We start from the raw sequence: 14,482 nt of genomic DNA, 5'->3' as shown, positions 1-14,482 counted from the left end.
GTATTGCCATTTGGTGAATGGACCATGCAGTAGCTTCTGGTGGGGCCTCTCGATGCCATACTAGTTGGTAATTGTTACGGCTTTACCTTATCATTAGCTACAAATAAAAAAAAATCTTCATTTCTTTTTCTCTCTTAGTTTCCCCTCTCTGTCCTGCTATAAGTAAATCTGACGACCTAGTCCACAAACTCCAAAATTTCATCATGACAAGTTTCAAGAAAAAATACACGATTAAACCCGGTTCTCCAACTTCCAACGTAGACCCCCACTACCATGTCTCCTTCTCCAACATCAGGAGTCTACGTTTTAATCTTCCAGAGGTTGAAACCCAATTACAGGAGACTAAACTAGACCTTTTATTTTTAAGTGAAACTGGCATTGGACAGGCTATTTCCCTAGAAGAGTTCGCAATTAAAGGATACTCTAACTTAACTTCTAAATCTGACCCCCCAAGATCGCCATGGGTATGGAATATGTGCCTATATTAAAGATAGCTTTCCATGTGGTAGGGACATCTCCAGAGAAGATCCTAACTTACCCTATATGTGCTTCCGGGTTGCTTTAGCTCACACTACGGCATTTTTATTTACTCTCTATCGCCCCCACAACAGCGGAGTTACTATCTTTAAAAGCATATCAGAGAAAATTGACCAAGTCTTATCTGCTTATCCTTCAGCTAACATTCACGTATGTGGAGACTTCAATGTTCACAACGTCGAATGGTTGGCCCACTCAAACAAGACCTATGATGAGGGGAGGTTCTGTCATGATTTCTCCATTGCCTATGACCTCACTCAGATTGTTCAGGAACCCACACGTGTGCCCGACAATGACGGCCAGTATGCGAGCCTTCTAGACCTTTTTCTCACAACTTACCCTGAACTATGTTCAGTTTCTGTTCCGTCGCCTCTTGGATCTTCCGACCACTCTGTTGTATCAATTAAGATAAAAATGAAATGTAATAAGTCCCCAGACGTACCTGTCCATCGTACAGTATATCGATACACTAAGGCTAACTGGGATAGATTCCGTACATTTATAACTGATATACCTCTACACTACATATTTAAAAAGGATGTGTCCTCAAAAGTATTGGACCTGACGGAATGGTTAATTGTAGGTATTGACCGTTTCATACCCTCGAAAAAGTTTCAGCAAAAACCTAACAGCCAGCCATGGTTCTCTCCAGAATGTGCTGCTGCCATTGCGCACAGAAATCACTTTTTCCACTGTTTCCAACGTAATAGATGTATGGAAATTAAAGCCGCTTTCAGGACTGCCAGCAACCATTGTAAGAAAGTAATAAAGTGCGCAAGATGATTGTATGCTCAATCTGTTAAGTCTAAAGTAGCTGAGCAGGGGCTTGGTTCCCACCAGTTTTGGCAAATAGCAAACAGAATTCCGAGCAGAAGCGTGTGCTCCATCCCAACTATCATCAATGAACCTGAGGTAATCTCGTCAGCATCAGACAAAGCCAAACTCTTTGTCAAGAACTTTGCAGCTAATTCTACCTTTTGCGAGCAAGGTCGCCAACCCCCAATATTTCCTCCTGTATCTGAAAACACACTATGTGATATACGTATATCTGTACGTGATGTTGCCAAACTAATCAAAAACCTTGATTCCAGTAAAGCAACTGGCCCTGACGGTATTCCAATTATAGTACTCAAAAAACTTCAACCTGAACTAGCGCCCATGCTTACAAAACTATTTAAACGTTGTCTTAAGGAGAATAGTTTCCCATCTCCCTGGAAAATTTCATCAGTATGCCCTGTATTTAAGAATTCAGGAGATCGCTCATCCCCCTCTCAGTACAGGCCAATAAGTCTCCTGTGCGTCATGAGTAAGTTGCTGGAATCTGTGTTAAATACAGAAGTAATCAACCATCTCAACAAAAATAACCTTCTTAATGACACTCAATATGGTTTCCGTTCTACTAGATCTACAGCAGATGTGCTTACAGTTATATCTCATAGGATTATCAAATCTCTCGACGGAGGCAACCTTTCTAGGGCAATTGCTCTTGACATATCTAAGGCCTTTGATAGGGTATGGCATAAAGGTTTACTTCATAAGATCTCTAGCTATGGTATAGCTGGAAATGTCTTCTCAATTATTAAATCATCTCTTTCTGATAGGTTCATAAGAGTAGTAGTTGAGGGGCAAAAATCAGAAGCTCACAGTATTAATGCCGGTGTCCCTCAGGGGTCCATCCTGGTCCCAACCCTTTTCCTGATCTGCATTATGATCTTCCAAATCACATCCTTACATCATTTGTAGACATTTATGCTGACGACACTACCATTTATGGTAGCACATCTAAGACAGTAAACGACCAAGTTCTCTCCAATTCTCTCTCCTCTGATCTTGAGCACGTAGTACACTGGGGTAAGGAGTGGCTGGTTACTTTTAATGCATCTAAAACCAAGCTTCTCTCTTTACATCATCAACATTCTGATCCACATCTGGCATCAATTGAAATGAATGGCTCTTGTCTTCAGGAGGCCTCAAGTTTTGACAAGCTTCTGGGCTTGACCCTACTCCTGATCTTAAATGGAACACGTACATCAAATCTGTTGCCAAGGCCGCTGGAAAAATGGTGGGATCTTTCTATTGATCCAATAGATATCTCACTGCTGATGCAATTCTCTATCTATATAAGAGTCAGGTACGTCCAAGGATGGAATACTGTTGCCACATCTGGGCAGGAGCTGCTAGAAAGGACTTTTCCTGCCTTGATAGAGTTCAAAATAGACTTCGTAGCCTCGTAGGAGATGTCCTTTTCTCTTCCTTGCAACCTCAATCTCACAGAAGAGATGTTGCGAGTTTGTCTCTGATGTATCGTTATTTTCATGGAAAGTGTTCGACTGAGCTTCAATCTATGGTCCCCCCTCGCCAAACTTTCACAAGAAACACTCGTCTAGCTGTAAACACTATCAATAATTCCCCCCACTCTTTATCTGTGCCTAACCCTAGACGTAGATTCCATGAAGAAAGCTTTTTTATTAGAACTGCACGCCTGTGGAATTGTCTTCCGTTTTCCTGCTTTCCGGCTGACTACAATATGGTTGTCTTCAAGTCTAACGTAAATAAGTTCTTGATGAGCCGTTCCATATAAGTTATCAAATTTTACAAATTTTCATTACTAATGATTATTATATTGTCCAATCTCTACTGTACACTCTTTAACCCTTATCCTTGAGTGGCCTCTGGGCCTTGATAATGTGTTGATACCTATGTAAAAAAAGAAAGAAAAAGTCCAATGTGAACAAGTTCTAATTGAATCGTCCCCCTAAGTAATCCAAGTTACAAAATTCCCACTGTTTACTATGCTAAAATCACAATGACTAATGTATACCTATTAACCCTTATCCTCGAGTGGCCTCTGGGCCTTGATAAGTGGTGACACTCATGTAAAAAAAAAGTACTATAAAATGTCTATGTTTTAAGTTTAACCTTTTCAAATCACACATTTTCAATTCCTAAATCATATATATATATATATATATATATATATATATATATTCTATGCATATACATATAAATATATATATATATACATATATATATATATATATTAATACAGCGCTCGATATATATTTAAGGAAGAACTCATTATATGGAAAAATGCGCGCATGAAAAGTAATATTCTTAAGATTTTATTAAACCTGGAAAAGTAAAGGACAAGAAATTCAACCTGGAAAAGTAAAGAACAAGATATTCTAGTAAAGTAAAAAATAAGAATTTTTTAGACTTAAAATATTGCAGCTAAAAATAACATTTGAATATAGGTAAATATTTTATTTATTATTTGCATATATTGTTGTTTATTGTTGAGTTAGAAAGGGTGCCAGTCGCTGGATTGAACTTATTTTCCCCCTATTATTTGCATATATTTATGTAGTAAAAATTGTTTGAATAAAATTAATTCAGTAGTTAGTTAGTAAATGGAATTAATAATTTTATAATTTACATAAAAATTAATAATTTTATTATATCATAATTAGGATCATTTAATGCTTTCTAACTCAACAATAAACAACAACATATGCAAATAATAAATAAAATATTTATCAATATTCAAATTTTATTTTTAGCTGCAATATTTTAAGTCTAAAAAATTCTTATTTTTTACTTTACTAGAATATCTTGTTCTTTACTTTTCCAGGTTGAATTTCTTGTCCTTTACTTTTCCAGGTTTAATAAAATCTTAAGAATATTACTTTTCATGCGCACATTTTTCCACATAATCCATGATTTTTCCAGGCATTGCTATTGTATTAATATATAAATTTATAATATTTATTAATGATTGTCAAAAAAAATAGCTCTCAAACACACATTTATGCAATATTTATCATTCAATCACAGTAGTTCCGAGCCAGGGTCTCTACCGAGACTGCGGGTCATGAATTCGTGATCAGTATAGAGCGTAAACTATCAAAAAAGAAGATGGTACTCGGTGTCTCTTTAGATATCGTTGGAGCTTTTGACAACATACCCTTCAGTAGTATGTTCAAGTCGCTACGAGAACTCAATGTGCCACCAGGACTCATCCGATGGATTGAGTATATGGTGAGGCACAGAACAGTTCAAGTAGAACTACTGAGGGCAACTGTTAAAAGGGAAGTAGTTAAATGAACCCCCAAAGTGGGATTTTATCACCTTTACTATGGAACTGTATGCTGAATCCTCTTTTAAAGGAGTTTAAAAATAGGAATATTTATGCCCAGGCTGCTGCTGATAACATCGCAGTGCTGGTCGCGGGTTCAAAAGCATCATTGGTCAGACGCATTGCCAAAATGGGACTACATGTTTCATCAAATGTGATAACATAAAATTTGAGTTCATTCAAAGAATATGTATATCAGAGAATTCACTAATATTTTTAATCGATAAATTCACCATTTTTTGCTATAAACTCATAAGGAGAGTTAAAAAAATTAGTTATTAAAAAAAAAAGTTCGTTTTTATAATTATAAAAAAAAACGATACACGGGATTGAACCTAAAATCTTTCCACCAACCCCAGGTACTCTAACCGTTACGCTAACATGCCATGTTGGCAAAATCGCAGTAAAAATATGTATATACAAAAAATGTTATGAAAAATAAAAAAAAGCGTTAGTCACTTATGTACTTACTCTCCTGTTTGTGAACCCACATATTTTGTTGTAAATTTTTTTCTACTGAACCAATTTTCGAAATTTATTTTTTCAAAATGTAGCTATTGAGGAGTTCTATCCAACTATATAACCTGTTTGAAATTTGGCTGCGAACGGAATTAGTGGTGGGGGTTTGAATGTGTCTCGATTCATTCAATTTCGGACTTAAGCATATATTCAACCACTACCGTGGTTGAATGATATCAATTGTAAGTAACATGATATATGTTAAGTAACGATATTGTTTTTTTTTTTTCTTTTTTGCGTATAGATTTCTTTTTTCTGTCATACACGACCGGCTAAAAACATCTTCCGAAGGCAAAATGATCGCTGGCCACGCATACGTCGCCATGTTGGTGACAGGATGTTTGCATTGTATCCTCGGTTTGGCTGCTTTAATCACCCCCATTGTTGGACTGAAATATGCACCTGTGGGTACCACTTATCATACGGTGGCAATTATTCCTGGCGTATGGGTAAGTGCACAACATTACTAGAATTTTTTTCATCTGGAACGTGTTTCTGTTTTTCTCAAGAACCATTTTTCCTATAATCTGATTTTTACTGAGCAGGATTACCCGGCGGTACTCGGGTCAAACATGTACCATATTACTATTAAAACTTTCATTAGACTATTGCAACGTTGTTTTTATAAACAAACAATGGAAATAGATAGAAATCCGGGTCGGATTTTTCGCTTTTTTTTAAACACATACCGTTTATTGCCGTTTTTCTTTCTTTTTGTCTCGACACCAGTTTATCCATAATTAATTTCCAAAATATTATCCGTATAATATCAAAAATAGAGAAAAATAATGTTTTATAGTAAAATGACAAAAAAATTTCAATTCTTCAGTGACTGCTTGGGCACACCGAATAATAGAATACGAATTTAGCATCAATATATTCCAAGTACAGATATCAAAACCAGAAAATGCATCTGTAATCAAATAAAAAATATTCCTGCGGAATAGCTTGGTGTAGCAGAACTGCAGCAACTAAAATATAAATAAATGAAGCAAACAAACATTAATTGCATCCATAGGGATATTATATATTCATGCATATTACAGTGTTCCCTCGCAACTCTCCCATAACAGACACTAATAATCTCTCATTAAGTTCACTTCCTCCCTAGCAACAATCTGATAGAATCACTGATTCAACAAACGAATTCATTAGCCCTTCTATTAACAATCCTACAACGAGCAATATATAATATTAATAATAATAATAATAATAATAATCAATGGTAAGAAACTGTTGCGATGATGCAAATTTATTTGCAAATGCTATCGAAGGAGTAGGAGAGAGCTGGGCGTCTGGGGAGACTTGTTGTCACTCAGCTTCCAGAGAACACCACAGTTCTCCATTCAGATCGTTTGCTGACTCGTGTGAAAGCTCCCGGTGAGCCAGCAATAATAATAATAATAATAATAATAATAATAATAATAATAATAATAATAATAATAATAATAGTCATTCTAACACGAATAGCCCTCATGATCCCCCAGAAAACAACATCCCGACAATCATTTTCCCGCCCTATGTTCATCACAATGAACAAAATTTAAACTCCCCATATTAAATCCCAGTACAAATCAACAAATATAAGACCTCGAACGATTAATAAATCACATACATATTTCGGCGCTACTTTAACTTTTATTGAGAAGAGAACGTCTTACTACACATCTTCTCTTAACAACCAAAATTCCAATCATAACCAAGAAACTTCTCTAACCACTTTAATTTAAAAACTCAAGTCGTATAATACTCCCTTCTCAATTTAATAGACTATCCTAAAAAAGGTTATGCCTTATACCCCATGTTCTAAGTCATGTCATCTATGCATATCAGAAGCTATAACAATAATTACTTGCACTTAAAATAGCAATATAATGAACTCTAAAAATAAACTAATCTCCCATTGCAAGCATAATACCACATTTAAATATGAAAAAGTTGAAATTACGTAGCTCGAAAACTAAACCGTCAGATACATAATTTCATAAAATTATAGATTTATTTTTCATACTTTCTTAGCAATTTATAACTTTATCATTTTTTTATTATAATTCCTACTTTCCTTTGTTTTTGGTTTCTATAGTCTCTGTTTGAGTGTATCCATTCGCACATGTTATTAAAATTAAAAAAATAATACTTATCTCAACCTATGCATTTATATTTTTGTATGTGTATTTAATAACACGTTGCTATGTGCATCTATATGCAGGCTTATTTATTTTTGTGCAGTTCTCAGTTTTTGCTTTATATCGGAATATGTGGATGCCGGCCAATTTCTTCCCCGTAGATGTTGTTTTATCCTCTATTTTTAATCACAATTTTAAGTAACTTTCCCAAACTATTAGATAGAGACGTCTCCAAATTAAACTCATAGCCCCTTAGAAACAATCTACAATTTCTGACTACCTATTTCATGCAAGTGATTTGCTTCAATCTTGTGACTTCTGCTGGTCATTTAATTTTAACGTCATTACTTGTCTAGATTAATTTGACCCCTTTTTTCTGCCATTATACTTGCACCACTTCAACCTTATTTTGTCTGGGGCATTGTGTGTGTAAGGAGTTGGGCAGCAAGATGTCGGTTCACCTTGCACTTGAGCTTCTGCATGTCAGTACAGTTGGGGAAGCAGGGGCCTGGCAGGGAATTCCAAAGTCTAGCTGTCCTGGGGAAGAAACTACTGGAGTATAAGGCTCTCTTACATCTAGGGATCTCTACTGTGAAGGGGTGGGATTTAGCTGCTTGTCGGGTTTGTCGTGGGTATTTACATCGAGAGGGTCCAAGTGCTTGCAGTTTGTCAGAGCATTCACCGTTAAAGTGCTTGTCGTGTCTGTTATAGAGTGTGGTGTCGTCAGCATATATACCCATCTCACAGGCAATTTTGTCAGGGAGGTAATTTATAAATATTAGGAATAAGAGAAGTCCCAGGATAGACCCCTGAGGCACTCCCGCATTTATATCGTATTGTTTACGATCGTCGAGGACAACCTGGATGTTTATCTTATCTAAGAAGGATTTAATTATGTCATGTATTCATCCAGTGATACCATATGATCTGATTTTCCTGAGAAGACCTTCATGCCATACCCTGTCAAAAGCCTTAGATATAACTAGAGCTTCTGCTCTACCTTCCCCCCGCTTTGGTCAGTGACTGGTATATACGTTCTGAGATTACAGTTAGGATTTGAACGGGCTTGTATAAATCCGTATTGTTGGTCAGTCTGAAGTTTAGCATATGTAAGGTGATAGACTAAAGCTTGGTTAATTATGGTCTCAAATATTTTGGCGACAAGTGGAAGGAGGCTTATGGGGCGATAATTTACTGGATCAGTTCTTTCACTAGAATTCTTGAAAACTGGTACTACAGAACCAGTTTTCCAGCAGGCAGGAAAGCAAGATTCATTAAGGCATTTGTTGTAAAGTTTGGAGAGGACTGGAGCTACTTCGGTGGAGCACTTTTTTTAATAGCACAGCCGGAATGAGATCAGGTCCAGTCCACATGCTTTTGCAGTGTCAATATTTCTTATTATAGAATGCACCTGAGAAGGGGTGATTTTCATATCGTCTAGTGTGGCGTCTGTCCACAAAGCAAAGTCAGGGAGGGAAGGTTGACAGGGTTCAGTATGCAGTTGGAGGTAAACCGACTGACAAGCATGTTTGCCTTCTTAGTTGCAGAGCAAACAACCTCATGATTGCTGGGTAGTGGGGAGATTGTAGATTGCCCATTATTTACTACACTGTTGTAGATTTTCCAGAAGTCGCGGGTTCCTAATTTCTGTGCTTCGGTGCGTCTTTTGATGGTTTCAGTAAATTCTCTCTTAGCTGTGGCTATTTCTTTCTTGCAGTTACTTCTGGCTTCCATATACTTCTGCCTGTTTGAACTGGACTGAAGTCGGTTAAATCTGCGGTACGCATGTTGCCTTTGCACAAGTAGAAGTAAACCATTGGGGAGAGTGGGGCTTGCTATAAAATTTCCGTGGAAACCTGTGCTTCAATTGCTGTTTTGAACCATTCAGTGGTCTTATTTGCGCACTGTTAAGCAGGAATGGAAAATATATTTTGCCATGGGTCGTCCCTGATGAGATCACTGATGGCTTCCTAGTCAGCCTTTTTATAATATCTCGTTGTTTTGCGCAGTGGCTTTTCAATTTTTGCTTTAAAGTTTAGGGTCATGTCAACTATTACCACTGCATGATCAGCATCCCCAAGTGGGGTGTGGGCATTAGTTACACAATCATCGGGAACTGTGGTCAGAAATAGATCTAGAAGTGATGCGTGTTGTTCTTGCTGGTCTGGGAAACAAGTTGGAAACGTAACCATCTGTGATAGGGAATGAGACATATATGTAGTCATACCAGCTGCGTCTGTGTGAGTAGAAAATCTTACCCAGTTGCTGTGGTGGACATTGAAGTCACCAAACACATGCACTTTTGCGCTTGTGTCCAGGGAAAGTGCTGTATCTATCCTGTCAGAGACTTTGTTTATTGGGAGACATCCAGGCATGTTAAAGTAGATAGAGGAGATGGAGGAGTGTAGGTTAGTCTCACTTACTGCTAAGATATCCGGAGTGTTTGTTATCAGAAATCCTTCGACATCATTTAAATTATTTCTAAGCCCACGGATGTTCGTAAATGCACGCCTCAAGGGAGAAGGCAGGTTGGTTTTGTTTGAGTTTGGGTCTGGTTTTAGCGTATTTTTTATTGTACTGTCATTTTTTTAGGTAAGGGATACTGAAGAAGTGGTTATGCAGAATACCAGACATGCAACACAAGCAAACCATCAGTTGTCCTGCCATCTACTAGGATTGTGGCCTCGGGATAGCCCACCGGGGATGAGTACAGTGTCCCTTTCCATGCGCGACATGGCACTACAAACAACCTTATATTATACAGCTGTTGATGGAGCAGCCATTCAAAGCGCAATCAAAGAGTTAGGGCACCTGTACTACCAGTCGGGAACAGCAGCCAGGAACTGTCTATCCGGTACCCTCAACCCATCAGTCTACTTGTACTGGCATTATGGCATTCATGCACTCCCAAGTGCCCAGTTTAAGGGATGGGATGTGTCGGGAGTGGGGAAAACGGCGTTCATTGCCCTAGTCAGGAAACAAGATCGACCACTGAATGTATGTCGACTCCCTGTGATTCGACCCTACGCCTAGCTAATAGACAAAGAAAGAGTATGGAAGCCGGGTGATAGACAGTGCCTATCTACTCTTTAGTCAGTTTAGGTTTGCAGCCCGGTAATTTGTTTGAGTCACCAGCTCTAGGAAGGTTGTCATCCAAGACTGGAGAGGCCTTCCTCTCCTTGGGTTTAGCTTCAGAGTTTTCCTTCTCCTAGACGGATGACCTGGGAAGATCTACGGGTCCATCAGCACCGAGAGGGGTTTCCCCGCGCCTGGGTCCTAATCCATGTATTTCTGCGCCTCCGCGTTGGTGGTTTATGCTAACGGGTTAGTTTATAAGGGTTATATATCAACTGAAAATTGTACTCCTCAAAGTGATTACAGGGCATTGCTATTTCATTGTTTGTTACTGGCGGAGGGTGTGAGTAAGAGTTCATGCAGTGGAAGCAGCTATATTTGCAAACAAGTCTATTGGAAGGGATTAACATGGTTTGTTTTTTCCTTTAAGTTTAAAAAAAGTTTCCTTTTATTTTTATGTTGGCTTAGGAATAGGATAATGCGTTGCAGAATGGTATGGTATTACGAATTAACTAGAAAAATATGTACAAACTCTGGATATTTAAGATAGCAGGAGGGTTAAGTTGTATATTCAATAGATACAAGTAACGTCATTTTTTATATGAAGTACATTACAGTACAGGTATAATAGCCAGTATGTATAGTACAATAAATAGATATGTGAGCATATTTCCAGTAGATGCGAATATATGGAGATTGTAGGTATTAAGTAGGTTACCATTTCCAATGAGGATATCTTCAGCTTTCGTTTAAAAATCAGGAAGTTGTATATTGCATTATAGAGTATCGGTTCAGTTTTTGTATTTAACATTACTAAGCTAAGGAAGGGACCGATATTGCTATGTAATATAGATAGTTGCATATATAAGTACACACTGTTATTAGCGAGTATCCACCTGGATAACAATAAACTAATGTATGCCTAAGGAGTAGAAATGTACAGATGCTTAGTGATCATGACTTCCAATCGGTCATCATGCGAAGGTTAAGAGCTGAAATCTAAAGACTCCCATCTAAGTCGGGTGTATTGTATGAGTGTTAGTGGCAGCTTGGGGAGTAGAGCAGATTGTTAGTTTTCAGAAGAGTATTAAACTTACAAAATACAGTTAGGATTAATTATTAGAGTTTTGAGTGCAAATTAACGTTTAGTTTAAGAAGGGAAGAAAAAAACAGTTTCTTTTAGCTTAACATGCAAATCAGACATAGGCAGTCGTCTTGAACGCAAAGTACATATTGGGCATACGTAGCAATCCAGCAATGAGAAAAAAACTATTAGTATATAGCGCGTCGGGATTAATAATTAAATGCAGTCATTTTTGTCAAGCTCAAAACATTGTGTAACTATTCAGTAATAGTCCTACAGACGTGGCTAATGTCACTGTGTATTTTAGTTTCAAATATAATTGAAAGTAAGACTAACTATATTAGATGGTTTGATTGGCTAGCGAGGAAGCGAGCATTTTCAATACAAGCAAGCTTTTAGTAATAGTATATATTAATTCATCTAATGAAATAGAGAATAATTCCCGGCATTTTTTATCGCTAGTTTACTTGAATATAGCATGAGTGAGCAGTGTTAAAAATACACGCATATATACATATATAAGCATATATATAAATACAAATGCACACACAAAAAAATGTCCTTACTTTTATTAATCTATTATTTAAGTTACTTAATGAGGTTTCCGCCTATTTTATTTTATTAAAATAAACCTGTAACGTATAATTTCTACCTGCCCGGCTAATTTATTTATTCATTTATAAATATATATATATATATATATATATATATATATATATATATATATATATATATATGCGTGTGTGTATGCATGTTTTTGTGTATGTATATATGTGTACGTATATATATATGTATGTATATGCATGTATATGTATGTATATGTGTTTATTTATTTTTATATTTACGTATCTGTGGTTTTTGTATATATACTTAGGCATGTGTTCTCTCCCCCATTAATGTGTCTCCGTACATTTTACAGGTGTACGCGTTTATGTGTATTTATGTGTGTGTGCGTATTTTATTTACTTATCATTAAAGATTATTTATTAATATTTTAATTTGTAATTTATTTTATTTACTTACTGATATTCATACCTACCATTATACTATCAAAATAAACCTGTAAAGTATAATTCATTAATTTATTTTTCCTTTTCTTTTTCTTTCTATTTTATAAACAATAAATATCTTTCAATCTCTCCCCGCCCGGCTAAATCACTTTAAACCCCATTTTCAACCCGTTCCTTCACTAACATTAACTCTCCAACCTGTTGCCATGGTGATCCTTTAAATTAACTGTTACTTATGCCGTTATAAATTAGAGTAGCGCCTTTAATTTTAAACCGTTATAAACTAAAAAAAAAAGTATATAAGAATTTACACATAATTAATATTTAATTATAAACTCCTCTCTTATTGTATACACTCCTACTACTTTAAATTCCAACGTCCTCTCCCTACTACCCCCTCTTCTTTTCTAAATCCCCTTCATCTACGATTTTTCCATTCTTATTTGATTTTATAACTTAGTCCATCTATGAATTTTGACGATGCTAGTTGGATTTTTCCTCTTTGAGAATTTTCCTCTTGCTGAAACAATTTGTAAGCTCATTCTGGACTCACAGTAATAAAGTTCCTATATACTGCTCTGACTACACATTGAGCACTCTAGTCCAGTTTTTTCACAACTGGTAAATAATATATATATATATATATATACATATATATATATATATATATATATATATATATATATATATTAGTGTTGTAATTTCTTTTTATAATTATATAGAAACATATTTCCGGATTAATGGCATTTGGACGATTTACTCAAACATGGAAAAACAAATCTTTCCTAATCGTGTAAAATTACCTATTTTTCCGAATACTCGTTCAAAAATCGAAAATTAAACATAATTTTCCTACGAATCGAACGCCGACGAACTTTTTTTTACAGTTTTGTTTAACTTATATAGAATTTAAAATATTAAATTCGTTAAAAAAATAAATTTGATATGTGTAAAAAATTTGACCGTATAGATTCAAGTATTTCCTGTTTAAAAAACAACAAAAGAAAACACTATTTAATGTAATAGGAACGTGTGCATTAACCGATCCGGATTTCCGTTTGTCGTGTGAAGATAAAATACAGGAGTATGCCAAGCTACTGGAAAATTGGCTATAAAAATCGGCAAGTTAATCAGCTACTGGAAATCGGCAATAAGAATGTAAGCAGTCGACTTTTAAAAAATTAGAAGAAGATAAAAGATTTGTATCACGCCCTCTAGTTAAAAAGAAATTAGAAGAAGAAAAAAGATTTTAATCACGCCCTCCAGTTATAAAGCGTCGCATTAGTTCCATGGTAATTAATAGTGTAAGGGGGATAACTCTGCTCAATTTCTAAACGTTAATTTTTATGCGCAACCAGATATCGTAAACTGGAAAGTGGGTTACATCACTCGTTACAAGGTCATTTGAGTTTTGTGATTATATAGATTATTTGTAAACTTAATTTTATGATCGTTAATTTCTATTGTTTTTTGTTTCTGCTATGAACTTTTGTAAAAAGAAAGAGAATTTGTTTTTTTCAAGAGTGCTTGTCGATTCTAATTTATTAACCTATATATCTACAAAAATGAAAATGTGTATTAGGACATATTTTCATAGTATATACTCAAGGATTTTTTATTTAAAGATTTGAAATTTAATATAAAAGGCATTCAGACATGTTGAAAACTTTTTATTGTTTTCATACAACAAAAAAGGCTGCTAAGGAGTTCAAATTATTACTAAGGGGGGTCATCGCTTTTTTTCTGCTTATCAACAATCACCAATGCGTGAATCGTTCAGATGACAGATTCATTCTTTTTAGAATAAGTCGCTTTGTAAACACTTCTTTAAAATCGTATCAAGCTAGCTTAATCGTTTTCGTACTTGACTCACTTATCTTAGGTTTTGGTTCCGACCTTGGCTCGAGCATATTTTTTACTTACAAGAAATGAAATGAAAAAATAAAATTCCCAAGCACATGTTACAGTTTCTGAATCAATTTAGATATAATATTTA

The 14,482-nt window shown here is 35.7% G+C and overlaps 1 protein-coding gene across 3 annotated transcripts in view; it reads left to right on the top strand.

The window, feature by feature from the left end:
- LOC145256288 (uncharacterized) overlaps positions 1-14,482 on the top strand; it is an 82,119-nt gene that overhangs the window by 49,529 nt on the left and 18,108 nt on the right. For all 3 annotated transcript variants that reach the window (XM_080114994.1, XM_080114996.1, XM_080114995.1), the window contains exon 2: positions 5,436-5,640. In XM_080114994.1, the coding sequence (XP_079971120.1) occupies positions 5,436-5,640 (205 nt within the window). The remainder of the gene's footprint in view (positions 1-5,435; positions 5,641-14,482) is intronic.

Source organism: Euprymna scolopes, chromosome 32 (assembly GCF_053919585.1).
Source record: "Euprymna scolopes isolate OS-2025 chromosome 32, ASM5391958v1, whole genome shotgun sequence".
In the NCBI taxonomy this organism is placed as follows: Eukaryota; Metazoa; Mollusca; class Cephalopoda; order Sepiida; family Sepiolidae; genus Euprymna; species Euprymna scolopes.
Note: the sequence above shows the minus strand (reverse complement) of the source record. Positions and strands in the feature narration are given on the sequence as shown.